We start from the raw sequence: 17,457 nt of genomic DNA on the forward strand, positions 1-17,457 counted from the left end.
CTTTAGGCATTGTTTCAGGCTTTTACTCTGAAAAATGAGGGAGAAACACCACTTTAAATGAGTGGACAGTGGACATTTCCAGAGATGTTTTCTGCGCATGACCGGGAGTGTGCATTCTTGTTTTTCCTTTTCTATTGACGGAGATATTGTCCGGTTGAAATATTATCGATTATTTATGACAAAAACAACCTGAGGATTGATTATAAACATCGTTTGACATGTTTCTACAAACTTTTATGGTACTTTTGGGATTTTTCGTCTGCCTGCTGTGACAAAACGCACCAACAAAACTGAGGTTTTTGGATATAAAGACGGACTTTATCGAACAAAACTAACATTTATTGGGTAACTGGGAGTCTTGTGAGTGCAACCATATGAAGATCATCAAAGGTAAGTGATTCATTTTATCGCTATTTCTGACTTTTGTTACTCCTCTACTTGGCTGGTTACTGTTTGTAATGTTTTGTGTGCTGGGCGCTGTCCTCAGATAATCGCATGGAATGCTTTCGCCGTGGTCTTTTTGAAATCTGACACTGTGGTTGGATTAACAATAAGTTTATTTTTAAGCTGATGTATATCACTTGTATGTTTTAGGAATTTTTATTTTGAGATTTCTGTTGTTTGTTCCACTAGCGGAACACCTATCCCTAATAGGTTTTAAAAGTGAATATGTGGAATTTCTTTCCTTCTTAATGTGTTTGAGCCAATCAGTGGTGGTGTGACAAGGTAGGGTTGGTTTACAGAAGATAGCCCTATTTGGTACAAGACCAAGTCCATATTATGGCAAGAACAGCTCAAATAAGCAAAGAAAAACGACAGTCCATCATTACTTTAACACATGAAGGTCAGTCAATCCAGAAAATTTCAAGAACTGAAATTTTCTTCAGGTGCAGTCGCAAAAACGATCAAGTGCTATGATGAAACTGGCTCTCATGAGGACCGCCACAGGAAAGGAAGACCCAGAGTTACCTCTGGTGCAGAGGATAAGTTCATTAGAGTTACCAGCCTCAGAAATCGGCAATTAACTGCACCTCAGTTTGCAGCCCAAATAAATGCTTCACAGAGTTCAATTAACAGAGACATCTCAATATCAACTGTTCAGAAGAGACTGCGTGAATCCGGCCTTCATGGTTGAATTGCTGCAAAGAAACCACTACTAAAAGACACCAATAAGATGAGACTTGCTTGGGCCAAGAAAAACCAGCAATGGACATTAGACAGGTGGAAATCTGTCCTTTGGTCTGATGAGTCCAAATTTGAGATGTTTGTTTCCAACCGTTGTGTCTTTGTGAGACACAGAGTAGGTGAATGGATGATCTGCGCATGTGTGGTATCCACCATGAAGCAGGAGTGTGATGGTGTGGAGGTGTTTTGCTGGGGACACTGTCAGTAATTTATTTAGAATTCAAGGCACACTTAACCAGCATGAACCAGCACATCACCACAGCATTCTGCAGCGATACACCCTCCCATCTGTTTTGTGCCTAGTGGGCCTATCATTTATTTTTCAACAGGACAATGACCCCAAGGGGAGAAGCAGCCAACAAGTGCTCAGCATATGTTGGAACACCTTCAAGACTGTTGGAAAAGCATTTCAGGTGACTACCTCATGAAGCTGGTTAAGAGATTGCTAAGAGTGTGCAAAGCTGTCATCAAGGCAAAGGGTGGCTACTTTGAAGAACCTAAAATATATTTTTAATTGTTTAACACTTTTTTGGTTACTACATGATTCCATATGTGTTCTTTCATAGTTTTGATGTCTTCACTATTATTCTACAATGTAGAAAATAGTAAAAATAAAGAAAAACCCTTGAATGAGTGTAACGGCAGCCTTCCCTCTCTTCAAGAGAAGAGGAGGTGTAGCAGGGATCGGATCAACACGCAGCGTAGCCAGTGCTCAACATGTTTAATTAAACGATAAACAGAGAACACTTACAAATACAAAATAACAAAAAGTGGCAAACCGATACAGTCCTAGCTGGTGCAGAGAAAACACAGAGACAGGAAACAACCACCCACAAACCCCAACAGAAAACAAGCCACCTATATATGATTCCCAATCAGAGACAACACAAAACACCTGCCTCTGATTGAGAACCATATTAGGCCAAACATAGAAACAGACAAACTAGGCACACAACATAGAATGCCCACCCAGCTCACGTCCTGACCAACACTAAAACAAGACAATGAGTAGATGTGTCCAATCTTTTGACTGGTACTATATGCATATATTTATTAGTATTGTTTAGATTTTTTTTTAAATGCCTTCTTGAACATAAAAACTTTCATGTGGCTTAATTACAAACTTGTATGGGATCCGTAAATATGAATAAAAACTTAGAATTATCAGCCTAGTTGAGCCAAGGAGAAAGCACATGGCTCTGTCATGTCACAGGCTTATGTTAATAACAGAACGGGCTCTTCCTTGATCAGTATAGAGATCATCTTTGCTACTGTGGATTTTTGGAAAGATATAGCTAGGGACAACTGCAACAGTGTTGCTACAGTTCGCAACAAACATTGCTGCTCTGAATTTTGCTGTGTTTAAGTAGAGAGACAACTTTCTGGAGGACAATACCATGCTGACTCACATGCGTTATGTGTGGGTGGGGCTAAGGCTTAAGAGGGTGTGAAGGATGCTGAATGGGCGTAAACAAAGGAGAGCTCTCTAGGAAGTATGAAAATCTCAAAATCTTTCTAAGGGCATTTTCTCCTGCTTGTCAACTACATTTAAAGGGGGTGTGGTACTGTTTATGGTCAATATATCACGGCTAAGGGCTGTTCTTACGCACAACGGACTACAGAGGGCCTGGATACAGCCCTTAGCCGTGGTATATTGGCCATATACCACAAACCCCTGAGGTGCCTTATAGCTATTATAAACTGGTTACCAACGTAATTAGAGCAGAGAAATACATATTTTGTCATACCTATGATATACAGTCTGATATACCACAGCCTTCAGGGTTTTAATCACCCAATTTATAATGTATGATATTCCATTATGAAGCTCTTAGTCTGTACTTTAATAAAATGTACAGACAAAATTAAATTAAAATATTCACCAAAAAAGCACATCACTTAATTTTGACACAAGCCTCAAGAGAGAAATCTGGACACCAATGTACATTCAGAGATGTTAATAAAAGGTGGATGATGATCAAGATTCATTGAGGACCAGAGATGGCTATGTATCTCATTTCTCTAAACGATTCAACAGTATGGTGATAAAATGTCATGGCAGTTCATTTAAAGCTCTCTTAAATCATAAAACATAACTGTAAGTGCCAGTAAAAATTGCCCTTAAATAGTAGGGTTAAGAGCCTACCTCTGGTCTTCAGGACATATTCTAACATACTGTTAAAATGGCAGACAGGAAGCCTAGTGTATGTACCTCTGCTCCATCTCGCTGGCCTCTGATCCAGGTATAGTCAGACTCTCATCATGCCCGTGACAAAGATGCATCACGTGACCACCACACAGAAATCCTATTGGATAAACACAAGATTCTAAGGTCAATAGGGATCTTTGAAGTTATGGTGAAATGTTCACACCATACTAGCCTCAGTGATGATCTGATGATCGACTGACTTATTAATAGACTTACACCCACTGGTTTCCCAGGGGTGTATGGATTGGTTGCCCAGGGGTGTATGGGTTGGTTTCCCAGGGGTGTATGGGTTGGTTGCCCAGGGGTGTATGGGTTGGTTTCCCAGGGGTGTATGGATTGGTTGCCCAGGGGTGTATGGGTTGGTTTCCCAGGGGTGTATGGATTGGTTGCCCAGGGGTGTATGGGTTGGTTTCCCAGGGGTGTATGGATTGGTTGCCCAGGGGTGTATGGGTTGGTTTCCCAGGGGTGTATGGATTGGTTGCCCAGGGGTGTATGGGTTGGTTTCCCAGGGGTGTATGGGTTGGTTGCCCAGGGGTGTATGGGTTGGTTGCCCAGGGATGTATGGGTTGGTTTCCCAGGGGTGTATGGGTTGGTTTCCCAGGGGTGTATGGGTTGGTTTCCCAGGGCTGTATGGATTGGTTTCCCAGGGCTGTATGGATTGGTTTCCCAGGGGTGTATGGGTTGGTTGCCCAGGGGTGTATGGGTTGTTTTCCCAGGGATGTATGGGTTGGTTGCCCAGGGGTGTATGGGTTGTTTTCCCAGGGGTGTATGGGTTGTTTTCCCAGGGGTGTATGGGTTGTTTTCCCAGGGGTGTATGGGTTGGTTTCCCAGGGGTGTATGGGTTGTTTTCCCAGGGGTGTATGGGTTGGTTTCCCAAGGGAAAACCCAGGGGTGTATGGGTTGTTTTCCCAGGGGTGTATGGGTTGGTTTCCCAGGGGTGTATGGGTTGTTTTCCCAGGGGTGTATGGGTTGGTTTCCCAGGGGTGTATGGGTTGTTTTCCCAGGGGTGTGTGGGTTGTTTTCCCAAGGGTGTATGGGTTGGTTTCCCAGAGGTGTATGGGTTGTTTTCCCAGGGGTGTGTGGGTTGTTTTCCCAGGGGTGTGTGGGTTGTTTTCCCAAGGATGTATGGGTTGGTTTCCCAGAGGTGTATGGGTTGTTTTCCCAGGGGTGTATGGGTTGTTTTCCCAGGGGTGTGTGGGTTGTTTTCCCAAGGGAAAACAAAGGGGTGTATGTCACAAAGCAGCGTAAAGTACATCACATTCCTGAAACAACAAAATATGTCCTAGTTCATAATGAAGGATTAACCTGAAATGATAATTGTATAATTGAGTCGTGGTGTACTTGCCTACAGCCACGTTGCTTCCCGAGCAGGTAGGCTGGACGTTCCACAGAGTCTGCATAAAGGAGGCATCCACCTGGAAACTACCACTAGAGATGGACAGGTGCTGGAAGAGAGGACACAGCATGGGGTTAGGAGCAGTGGTGTGTGTGTGTGTGTGTGTGTGTGTGTGTGTGTGTGTGTGTGTGTGTGTGTGTGTGTGTGTGTGTGTGTGTGTGTGTGTGTGTGTGTGTGTGTGTGTGTGTGTGTGTGTGTGTGTGTGTGTGTGTGTGTGTCTGTGTGTGTGTGTGTGAGAGAGAGAGAGAGCGAGAGGGGGGATATGGGGACTGGTAAAGGAGAGATTTAAAATTCCAATGTAGCCATTTTTATCTCAATATCAAATAATTTCTGGGTGACAATTAAGTACCTTACTGTGATTGTTTCCAATTAAAATAAAAATAGAATAGCTTCTTAGCAAAGAGCAATTTCTCAAGGAAGAATTTAGCTAAGACTGCCTGGGAGTGGTCTGAGTGGGGATGGGAAAACTGTAAACTAGCTGTTATTGGCAGAGAGGTTTGGAAGTCTCTTTCCTATTGGTCTATTAACTAATTTACCACCTGGTGATGTCACCACGCAGGCCAAAAATCCATCCCACTAAAACAGGCTGACATTTCAGGTGGTCTTTTAAACAGCTCTTACACTAAAAGGGCATTATCATCATTTTCACCATTTCACAGTATTATGTCAACCTCATAGTGTGGAACTATACACTGATTGTACAAAACATTAGGAACACATTCCTAATATTGAGTTGCAACCCCTTTTGCCCTCAGAACATCCTCAATTTGTCGGGGCATGGACTTTACAAGGTATTGAAAGTGTTCCAAAGGGATGATGGCCCATGTTGACTTCTCACAGTTGTGTCCAGTTGGCTGGATGTCTTTTAGGTGGTAGACCATTACTGATACATACGGGAAACTGTTGAGCGTGAAAAACCCAGCAGCGTTACAGTTCTTGACACACTCAAACTGGTGCGGCTGGCACCTACTACCATTCCCCGTTCAAAGGCATTTAAATATTTTGTCCTGCCCATTTTAACCTGTCTTCTCCCCTTCATCTACACTGATTGAAGGGGACATAACAGGTGACATCAATAAGGGATCATAACTTTCACCTGGATTCACTTGGTCAGTCCATTTCATGGAAAGAGCAGGTGTTCCTAATGTTTTGTGCACTCAGTGTATATAAAACACAGGAAAATCATGTTCTTTTGACTCCACTGGGCCTGTAAAGCTAGTTGGCATTTTATGACTTTGTCTCAACCCTGACAGTGTTTGGACACTGTCTAAAGCCTTTACAGTGCATTACTGCCACAAAGACCATTCGCCCTCTCTAAGGATCCCCATCAGCTGTGGCTCTAGATTAAAATCTCAAGCCAGGCTAGTCTTTGCTGGGGAGAAGAGATAGTAGAGCTCAAAGGGATTCCATGGCCTACTGATCACAATGAGACTGCCAACACCAGTTTAATCCACAACACACAGCTTCACACAGACAGGCTCTGGGACAACAGCTCTAACCACAACCTTCAAAGATGTTCAGAATGAAGTTCTGCACAGAACAAAAGAGAGTATACTGGGATGGGTCATATCAATGATATCAGAAAAACCAATAGTTCTTCATCACTCATGAAACAACCCCTGTGTGATATTCATTCCATAGTTGAGGAACAATCGATTGTTTTGTCAGTAGGGTGATGAATCAGATGAATGTTTTCCTTTGGTAGAGTTGAAACTCATGCACCGCTGAGTGTAGCTATGTTATAATTACACATTTCCTCCCCAAATGCTTCCAGCACACTCTACCGCTCTCTCTGTTTCATGCTTTGCATCTCTCTATCTCTCTCTCTCTATCTCTCTCTCTCGCTCCCTCTCTCTCTCTCTCTTGCTCCCCCCCTCTCTCTATAACTCTCTCTCTCTCTAACTCTCTCAATTCAATTCAATTCAAGGGGCTTTATTGGCATGGGAAGCATATGTTTACATTGCCAAAGCAAGTGAAATGGATAAACAAAAGTGAAATAAACAATAAAAAGTGAACAGTAAATAATCACACAAGTTCCAAAATAATAGAGACATTTTAAATGTCATATTATGTCTATATACAGTGTTGTAACGATGTGCAAATAGTTAAAGTACAAAAGGGAAAATATATAATCATAAATATGGGTTATATTTACAATGGTGTTTGTTCTTCACAGGTTGCCTTTTTCTTGTGGCAACAGGTCCCACATCTTGCTGCTGTGATGGCACACTGTGGTATTTTCTCCCACAGATATGGGAGTTTATCAAAATGTGATTATTTTCGAATTCTTTGTGGCTCTGTGTAATCTGAGGGAAATATGTGTCTCTAATATGTTCATACATTTGGCAGGATGTTAGGAAGTGCAGCTCAGTTTCCACCTCATGTTGTTTGTGGGTAGTGTGCACATAGCCTGTCTTCTCTTGAGAGCCATGTCTGTCTACGGCGGCCTTTCTCAATAGCAAGGCTATGCTCACTGAGTCTGTACATAGTCAAAGCTTTCCTTAGGTTTGGGTCAGTCAAAGTGGTCAGGTATTCTGCCACTGTGTACTCTCTGTTTAGGGCCAAATAGCATTCTACTTTGCTCTGTTTTTTTGTTAATTCTTTCCAATGTGTCAAGTAATTATCTATTTTTTTTCTCGTGATTTGGTTGGGTCTAATTGTGTTGCTGTCCTGTGGCTCTGTGGGTTATCTTTGTGTTTCGAAACAGAGCCCCAGGACCAGCTTACTTAGGGGGCTCTTCTCCCGGTTCATCTCTCTGTAACTGATGGCTTTGTTATGGAAGGTTTGGGAATCGTTGTCAGCTCATCAGCCAGATAAATGCCACTGGTTGGCCTGGGCTGAGGGGGTTCAAGACTTGAGAACTGTTTTAACAGGACTATTTCAAGTGGATTGATGTGATGTGGATGATTGTGTGAGCAGATCTGTTTGTGCTGTCTTGCATTACCTAGCCAGGTCTCAGATCTGTTTGTGCTGTCTTGCATTACCTAACCAGGTCTCAGATCTGTTTGTGCTGTCTTGCATTACCTAGCCAGGTCTCAGATCTGTTTGTGCTGTCTTGCATTACCTAGCCAGGTCTCAGATCTGTTTGTGCTGTCTTGCATTACCTAGCCAGGTCTCAGATCTGTTTGTGCTGTCTTGCATTACCTAGCCAGGTCTCGGATCGGTTTGTGCTGTCTTGCATTACCTAGCCAGGTCTCAGATCTGTTTGTGCTGTCTTGCATTACCTAACCAGGTCTCAGATCTGTTTGTGCTGTCTTGCATTACCTAGCCAGGTCTCAGATCTGTTTGTGCTGTCTTGCATTACCTAGCCAGGTCTCAGATCTGTTTGTGCTGTCTTGCATTACCTAGCCAGGTCTCAGATCTGTTTGTGCTGTCTCTGCTGAATCCTAGTCTCTTAGCTTGCTCTGGCAAGACAACCCAAACTGATCTAGGACCTGGGGTCTCCTCCTGGCCTGCTCAATCAATCAGTCAGCATTGAGATCAGTGAGGCACATAATCCGTCCAAAACACACATAATTTCCCTCCCACTTGGACGTTCAGTCATTCCTCAGTGGTCTCTAACAGGGAGGTAGGCCCGGCGCTACAGATATTCAGATATTAAAACGCCTTGGCATGGAAATAAATCAACCCAACAGAAATACAGACCAACAAGTGAAAAACTGAAAGGAAAAAAATATAGGAGATGGAGAAATGAGCAATGATCCACAGTCTGTGAACTGAACAACAGATTTAATGTTCTTCGTCTAACTCAAAACAAACCGTCTGAACCAAAGTACGAGCAATAACATGTTGATATTGTCTGTAAGGAGGTGAGAGTATATTGCCAGCGTGACAATCTGTTCAGGCTTTAGCCAACTTGTTGTCTGGGGAAGGCAGCAATAAAACACGGTTGAATACAAAAACAGTCGGGTAGCTAGACTAGACAGTATTTATGAGAGTTTTTAGGATCGATATGGTTCTCATTGCTGTTTTATCCCTTTATGTGTTGCTACCCTGCCTCTGGCCATATGTGAGGCTATGAGTATTAAGAGGAACTTAAAACCATATAATTACCTTCACACCGACCTTCACGCCTAACTTCACACCTACTACAAGGTGACAATGAGCAGCAAATAGTGTTCAATTAGGGACTCACAGGTAACGCTCTGTGGACGGATTGATTGGTTGATTGATTGGTTTACTAGTTGATTGATAGATACTCACCAGGTACCTCTCTGTGGACACGCTGACCAGGATGAGGTCGTCTCCGATACGGACCTTCTCTCCCTCTGACCTCTGCTTGGACGCAGGGTGGATGGTCCACCAACATGCCTCTCCTGGAGAGACAGACGACAGGCCTCGGATGAGACTATCATAGTCTCCTGTGACAGACTAGCATAGTCTCTAGTGACAGACTGTTAACATAGTTGCTAGCCAGTGCACTCACAATGTGGTTCCCGGGATCTGAGATTACAATACGACTATGTTAACTATGGTAACAAATGAATTGTAACTTCATAAGGATAAGAAAAATATAAAGATATAGAAGTCTACCATTGAAATACAAATGCATACTTCTTCAAATATTTCACTGGCATGTACATTTCTTGCATTTAATTGGCGGTCCATAGTCCACTTATACATACAGCGTTGTTAGTATATCATTATTTGCTGCAGGATCGTTGATCAGTACATTTTGAAGTCTTCGAAATTCAAAGATCACCAGTTTCAAAGCCAGGCAAAAGACAGACTCAAGGCAGCCATTTTGTCTGCTCGTAACGTCCTCACGTTGATATAGTGCCTCTATTATGGGGGCCACAGCACATATAAATAGCAAGGTCAGCTATTAATATGGAAACCAGTCTGCACGTCTAGTAGAGTCACAGGTAGCCCTTCAAAATCGCAGATCTTTACACCCGCACCCGTATACGGCTCGAAAATCTCAGATCTTTTCACCCGCACCCATATACACAGATTTGGACACTGATAAGCTCTTAAATTGGAACGCAGTGGCAGTGCAGTAACATGCTATACATGACGTCAGAGCTCAGGGTCTCCGCTGAGGGAGGGACCCTTTGAGCATGGTGAAGTTATTAATTATACTTTGGATGGTGTATCAATACACCCAGTCACTACAAAGATACAGGCGTCCTTCCTAACTCAGTTGCCGGAAAGGAAGGAAACTGCTCATGGATTTCACCATGGGACCAATGGTGACTTTAAAACAGTAACAGAGTTTAACGGCAGGGATAGGAGAAAACAGAGGATGGATCAACAACATTGTAATTACTCCACAATAAAATACTTCTTTGCAACAAGGCACTAAAGTAATACAGCAAAAAAAGTTGACAAAGCAATTCATTTTCTTCCCTGAGTACAAGGTGTTATGTTTGGGGTAAATCCAACACATCACTGAGTACCACTCTCCATATGTTCACGCATGGTGGTGGCTGCATCATGTTATGGGTATGTTTGTAATCTTTAAGGACTGGGGAGCTTTTCAGGATAAAAAAAGAAATGGAATGGGATTAAGCACAGGCAAATGCCACTGTTTGGATTCAGTCTTGTGTCAGGTAAACTGCTGTGTCCTCAACATTATTCTAATCATTTTCACATAATCAACCAAACTGTTCCCTTTTAATTTCTAACATGGTTATGGATTCCATAGATGTAGTTACAGGGAGCAAGGCTGTGTTTAATATAAATGGTATCTAACACCATTAGATGTAGTTACAGGGAGCAAGGCTGTGTGTAATATAAATGGTACCTAACACCATTAGATGTAGTTACAGGGAGCAAGGCTGTGTTTAATATAAATGGTATCTAACACCATTAGATGTAGTTACAGGGAGCAAGGCTGTGTGTAATATAAATGGTACCTAACACCATTAGATGTAGTTACAGGGAGCAAGGCCGTGTGTAATATAAATGGTATCTAACACCATTAGATGTGTCACGTTCCTGACCTGTTTTATGTTATTTTTGTATGTGTTTAGTTGGTCAGGGCGTGAGTTGGGGTGGGCATTCTATGTTTTGTGTTTCTATGTTTAGGTCGTTTGTAATTAGCCTTATATGGTTCTCAATCAGGGACAGGTGTTTTACGTTTTCCTCTGATTGAGAACCATATATATGTTGGCTGTTCACACTGTTTGTTTGTGGGTGATTGTCTTCCGTGTCTGTGTCTGTGCACCACACGGGACTGTTTCGTTTGTTCGTTCGTTTGATGTAGTCCGTTCCTGTTCGTGAGTTCTTCGTGCATTTATGTAAGTTCCATGTTCAGGTCTGTCTACGTCGTTTTGTTATTTTGTAATTTTCCAAGTGTTTTTCGTGTTCGTCTTCGTCTTTCAATAAATTCATTATGTATTCACAACCCGCTGCATTTTGGTCCTCCGATCCTTCTCTCCTCTCCTCGTCCGAGGAAGAACTAGACACCCGTTACAGAATCACCCACCAACCAAAGACCAAGCGGCGTGGGAGAGCTCAACAGAGAAACCAGGACTCGTGGACATGGGAGGAAATATTGGACGGTAAAGGACCCTGGGCTCAACCAGGAGAATATCGCCGTCCCAAAGCTGAGCTGGAGGCAGCGAAAGCAGAGAGGCGGCGATATGAGGAGGCAGCACGGAAGCAAGGCTGGAAGCCCGTGAGTACTACCCAAAAATTTCTTGGGGGGAGGCTTAAAGGGAGGGTGGCGAAGTCAGGTAGGAGACCTGCGCCCACTCCCTGTACTTACCGTGGAGAGCGAGAGTACGGGCAGACACCGTGTTACGCAGTAGAGCGCATGGTGTCTCCTGTACGTGTGCATAGCCCGGTGCGGTACATACCAGCTCCTCGTATCTGCCGGGCTAGATTGAGTATTGAGCCGGATGTCATGAAGCCGGCCCAACGCATCTGGCCACCAGTGCGTCTCCTCGGGCCGGCATACATGGCACCAGCCTTACGCATGGTGTCCCCGGTTCGCCTACATAGCCCAGTGCGGGTTATTCCACCTCCCCGCACTGGTCGGGCTACGGGGAGCATACAACCAGGTAAGGTTGGGCAGGCTCAGTGCTCAAGGGAGCCAGTACGCCTGCACGGTCCGGTATTTCCGGCGCTACCTCCCCGCTCCAGCCCAGTACCACCAGTGCCTACACCACGCACCAGGCTTCCAGTGCGTATCCAGAGCCCTGTTCCTCCTCCACGCACTAGCCCTATGGTGCGTGTCTCCAGCCCAGTGCCTCCAGTCCCGGCACCACGCACCAGGCTTCCAGTGCGTATCCAGAGCCCTGTTCCTCCTCCACGCACTAGCCCTATGGTGCGTGTCTCCAGCCCAGTGCCTCCAGTCCCGGCACCACGCACCAAGCCTCCTGTGCGTCTCCAGAGCCCTGTGCGCACTGTTCCTTCTCCCCGCACTCGCCCTGAGGTGCGTGCCCTCAGCCCGGTACCTCCAGTTCCGGTACCACGCACCAGGCCTATAGTGCGCATCGAGTCCAGTGTGCCCTGTTGTTGTTCCCCGCACTAGCCTGAAGGTGCGTGTCCTTAGCCCGGTACCTCCAGTTCCGGCACCACGCACCAGGCTTCCAGGGCGTCTCCAGAGCCCTGTACGCACTGTTCCTTCTCCCCGTACTCGCCCTGATGTGCGTGCCCTCAGCCCGGTACCACGCACCAGGCCTATAGTACGCCTTGAGAGTCCAGTGTGCCCTGTTGTTGTTCCCCGCACTAGCCTGAAGGTGCGTGTCCTTAGCCCGGTACCTCCAGTTCCGGTACCACGCACCAGGCCTACAGTGCGTCTCAGCCGGCCAGAGTCTGCCGTCTGCCCAGCGGCGCCTGAACTGCCCGTCTGCCCAACGGCGCCTGAACTGTCCGTCTGCCTAACGCCGTCTGAACTGTCCATCTGCCAAGCGCCGCATGAACTGCCCGTCTGTATTGAGCCTTCAAAGCCGCCCGTCGGTACTGAGCCTTCAAAGCCGCCCGTCTGCCATGAGCCTGCAAAGCCGCCCGTCTGCCATGAGCCTACAGAGCCGTCCGCCAGACAGGAGCCGCTAGAGCCTTCCGCCAGACAGGAGCCGCTAGAGCCTTCCGCCCGACAGGAGCCGCCAGAGCCTTCCGCCAGACAGGAGCCGCCAAAGCCTTCCGCCAGACAGGATCAGCCAGAGCCTTCCGCCAGACAGGATCAGCCAGAGCCTTCCGCCAGACAGGATCAGCCAGAGCCTTCCGCCAGACAGGATCAGCCAGAGCCGTCAGCGAGCCATGACCAGCCAGAGCCGTCAGCGAGCCATGACCAGCCAGAGCCGTCAGCGAGCCATGACCAGCCAGAGCCGTCAGCGAGCCATGACCAGCCAGAGCCGTCAGCGAGCCATGACCAGCCAGAGCCGTCAGCGAGCCATGACCAGCCAGAGCCGTCATCTAGCCATGACCAGCCAGAGCCGTCATCCAGCCATGACCAGCCAGAGCCGTCATCCAGCCATGAGCCGTCATCCAGCCATGAGCCGTCATCCAGCCATGAGCCGTCATCCAGCCATGACCAGCCAGAGCCGTCATCCAGCCATGACCAGCCAGAGCCGTCATCCAGCCATGACAAGCCAGAGCCGTCATCCAGCATTAAGCCATCATCCAGCCAGGATCCGCCAGAGCCAGCCAGCCAGGATCCGCCAGAGCCAGCCAGCCAGGATCCGCCAGTCATTCTGGTGTTGCCCCTCATTCTGGTGTTGCCCCTCATTCTGGTGTTGCCCCTCATTCTGGTGTTGCCCCTCATTCCGGTGCTGCTCCTTATCCTGGTGATGCCCCTTAATTTAGGTGGGGTTAGTTGGAGGGTGGTCATTGTGAGGGGGATAAAGAAGCGGGGATTTATTATGGTGGGATGGGAACCACGCCCAGAGCCTGAGCCGCCACCGTGGACAGATGCCCACCCAGACCCTCCCCTAGACTTTTGGTGGTGCGTCCGGAGTTCGCACCTTGAGGGGGGGGTTCTGTCACGTTCCTGACCTGTTTTATGTTATTTTTGTATGTGTTTAGTTGGTCAGGGCGTGAGTTGGAGTGGGCATTCTATGTTTTGTGTTTCTATGTTTAGGTCGTTTGTAATTAGCCTTATATGGTTCTCAATCAGGGACAGGTGTTTTACGTTTTCCTCTGATTGAGAACCATATATAGGTTGGCTGTTCACACTGTTTGTTTGTGGGTGATTGTCTTCCGTGTCTGTGTCTGTGCACCACACGGGACTGTTTCGTTTGTTCGTTCGTTTGATGTAGTCCGTTCCTGTTCGTGAGTTCTTCGTGCATTTATGTAAGTTCCATGTTCAGGTCTGTCTACGTCGTTTTGTTATTTTGTAATTTTCCAAGTGCTTTTCGTGTTCGTCTTCGTCTTTCAATAAATTCATTATGTATTCACAACCCGCTGCATTTTGGTCCTCCGATCCTTCTCTCCTCTCCTCGTCCGAGGAGGAGGAAGAACTAGACACCCGTTACAAGATGTAGTTACAGGGAGCAAGGCTGTGTGTAATATAAATGGTATCTAACACCATTAGATGTAGTTACAGGGAGCAAGGCTGTGTGTAATATAAATGGTACCTAACACCATTAGATGTAGTTACAGGGAGCAAGGCTGTGTTTAATATAAATGGTATCTAACACCATTAGATGTAGTTACAGGGAGCAAGGCTGTGTGTAATATAAATGGTACCTAACACCATTAGATGTAGTTACAGGGAGCAAGGCTGTGTGAAATATAAATGGTATCCTAACACCATTAGATGTAGTTACAGGGAGCAAGGCTGTGTGTAATATAAATGGTATCTAACACCATTAGATGTAGTTACAGGGAGCAAGGCTGTGTGTAATATAAATGGTACCTAACACCATTAGATGTAGTTACAGGGAGCAAGGCTGTGTTTAATATAAATGGTATCTAACACCATTAGATGTAGTTACAGGGAGCAAGGCTGTGTGTAATATAAATGGTACCTAACACCATTAGATGTAGTTACAGGGAGCAAGGCTGTGTGTAATATAAATGGTACCTAACACCATTAGATGTAGTTACAGGGAGCAAGGCTGTGTGTAATATAAATGGTATCTAACACCATTAGATGTAGTTACAGGGAGCAAGGCTGTGTGTAATATAAATGGTATCTAACACCATTAGATGTAGTTTCAGGGAGCAAGGCTGTGTGTAATATAAATGGTATCTAACACCATTAGATGTAGTTACAGGGAGCAAGGCTGTGTGTAATATAAATGGTACCTAACACCATTAGATGTAGTTACAGGGAGCAAGGCTGTGTGTAATATAAATCTTACCTATTGAATCTTCTTGTAATCCCACGTCAAATGACAGTTTGTCTGTCAACGACCTTGATGTCTTCAAGCAGGTCAGGTACTGTTGAGAAGCCACACAATATGAAATTGCGAGAAGATAGGAAGGAAAACAATTGATAAAATGTATTTACATATTTTATGATTCATTTCTATCATTTGCATTTACAGTATACATATATACTGTTAAATTATTTCAGAATATATACTGTTAAATTATTTCCAATTGTGTGCAAATCTCAAGCCATTGGGCGTTCTATCTTTAGAGCTTCTGCATTCTAATGTTTAGGTAATACAGTCTGGTCTGGTGACCTTTTCATTCAACACTTATTCACTGAAAATACAGCTCTGGTACTGCTAAAGCTTTCACAGAGGTTGCTCCTCAGTCACTGGAGCTCCTCAGTCACTGGTGCTCCTCAGTCACTGGTGCTCCTCAGTCACTGGAGCTCCTCAGTCACTGGAGCTCCTCAGTCACTGGAGCTCCTCAGTCACTGGTGCCCCTCAGTCACTGGAGCTCCTCAGTCACTGGAGCTCCTCAGTCACTGGAGCTCCTCAGTCACTGGAGCTCCTCAGTCACTGGTGCTCCTCAGTCACTGGTGCTCCTCAGTCACTGGAGCTCCTCAGTCACTGGAGCTCCTCAGTCACTGGAGCTCCTCAGTCACTGGTGCTCCTCAGTCACTGGAGCTCCTCAGTCACTGGTGCTCCTCAGTCACTGGAGCACCTCAGTCACTGGAGCACCTCAGTCACTGAAGCTCCTCAGTCACTGGAGCTCCTCAGTCACTGGTGCCCCTCAGTCACTGGAGCTCCTCAGTCACTGGTGCCCCTCAGTCACTGGAGCCCCTCAGTCACTGGTGCCCCTCAGTCACTGGAGCTCCTCAGTCACTGGAGCTCCTCAGTCACTGGAGCTCCTCAGTCACTGGAGCTCCTCAGTCACTGAAGCTCCTCAGTCACTGAAGCTCCTCAGTCACTGGTGCCCCTCAGTCACTGGTGCCCCTCAGTCACTGGAGCTCCTCAGTCACTGGAGCTCCTCAGTCACTGGAGCTCCTCAGTCACTGGAGCTCCTCAGTCACTGAAGCTCCTCAGTCACTGAAGCTCCTCAGTCACTGAAGCTCCTCAGTCACTGGTGCCCCTCAGTCACTGGAGCTCCTCAGTCACTGGTGCTCCTCAGTCACTGGAGCCCCTCAGTCACTGGAGCTCCTCAGTCACTGGTGCTCCTCAGTCACTGGTGCTCCTCAGTCACTGGTGCCCCTCAGTCACTGGTGCCCCTCAGTCACTGGTGCCCCTCAGTCACTGAAGCTCCTCAGTCACTGAAGCTCCTCAGTCACTGGAGCTCCTCAGTAAAATGTTTGTAGTTGTTAAAACGTATGTCCCACATGGCACTCTATTCCTAATTAAAGTACACAACTTTTTACAAGAGCCCTATGGGGCCAGGTCAACAGTAGTGCCCTATAAAGGGAACAGGGGGCCATAGGGGGCTGGTCAACAGTAGTGCCCTATAAAGGGAAGAGGGTTCCATAGGGGGCTGGTCAACAGTAGTGCCCTATAAAGGGAACAGGGTTCCATGCGGGCCACTGTAAATATGAGGGTCAGCTCACCATTCCGCTGAAGGAGTGGCGTAGGAGGATGGCGTGACCATAGAGCAGGGTCCGGTGTCCACCCCCCTGGGCCGCCTAGGAAGGAGGAGAGGAGAGGAGAGGAGAGGAGAGGAGAGGAGAGGAGAGGAGAGGAGAGGAGAGGAGAGGAGAGGAGAGGAAGGGAGGGAGGGAGGGAGGGAGGGAGGGAGGGAGGGAGGGAGGGAGGGAGGGAGGGAGGGAGGGAGGGAGGGAGGTTAGATTCTGGGTGTTACATCTCAATAGTCTAATGTAGAATCCTCCCTTCGTCTCCTTTCCTTCATCTGCACTGATCTGACCGGAGTATGGGAAATAAAAATGACAAGACTGAGAATTCACTTGAGCTTTTTCCAGTCTCTAAGTGCAGCTGATGGAAAGGACATGAGGGGACGACATCACTTTAGAATATTGTCTGGAGACAGAGGACAATCTGCGTCCCAAATGGCACTCTATTCAATATATAGTGCACTACTACCCTATGGAGCCCTATGGAGCCCTATGAGAGCCCTGTGAGAGCTCTATGGAGCCCTATGAGAGCCCTTTGGAGCCCTATGGATCCCTATGGATCCCTATGGATCCCTATGGATCCCTATGGATCCCTATGGAGCCCTATGAGAGCCCTATGAGAGCCCTATGAGAGCCCTATGAGAGCCCTATGGATCCCTATGGAGCCCTATGAGAGCCCTGTGAGAGCTCTATGGAGCCCTATGAGAGCCCTTTGGAGCCCTATGGGAGCCCTATGGGAGCCCTATTAGAGCCCTATGGAGCCCTATGGAGCCCTATGAGAGC

At 46.5% G+C, this 17,457-nt stretch overlaps 1 protein-coding gene across 1 annotated transcript in view; it reads right to left on the minus strand.

Annotated features, from left to right (window-relative positions):
* LOC120019396 (ryanodine receptor 3-like) overlaps nucleotides 1-17,457 on the minus strand; it is a 146,764-nt gene that overhangs the window by 96,113 nt on the left and 33,194 nt on the right. The window contains exons 4-8 of the mRNA XM_038962685.1: nucleotides 16,654-16,728; nucleotides 15,044-15,122; nucleotides 8,994-9,106; nucleotides 4,740-4,839; nucleotides 3,398-3,491 (exon numbers count right to left, since the gene is read on the minus strand). Of these exons, the coding sequence (XP_038818613.1) occupies nucleotides 3,398-3,491; nucleotides 4,740-4,839; nucleotides 8,994-9,106; nucleotides 15,044-15,122; nucleotides 16,654-16,728 (461 nt within the window). The remainder of the gene's footprint in view (nucleotides 1-3,397; nucleotides 3,492-4,739; nucleotides 4,840-8,993; nucleotides 9,107-15,043; nucleotides 15,123-16,653; nucleotides 16,729-17,457) is intronic.

This window comes from Salvelinus namaycush, chromosome 24 (assembly GCF_016432855.1).
Source record: "Salvelinus namaycush isolate Seneca chromosome 24, SaNama_1.0, whole genome shotgun sequence".
Taxonomy (NCBI): Eukaryota; Metazoa; Chordata; class Actinopteri; order Salmoniformes; family Salmonidae; genus Salvelinus; species Salvelinus namaycush.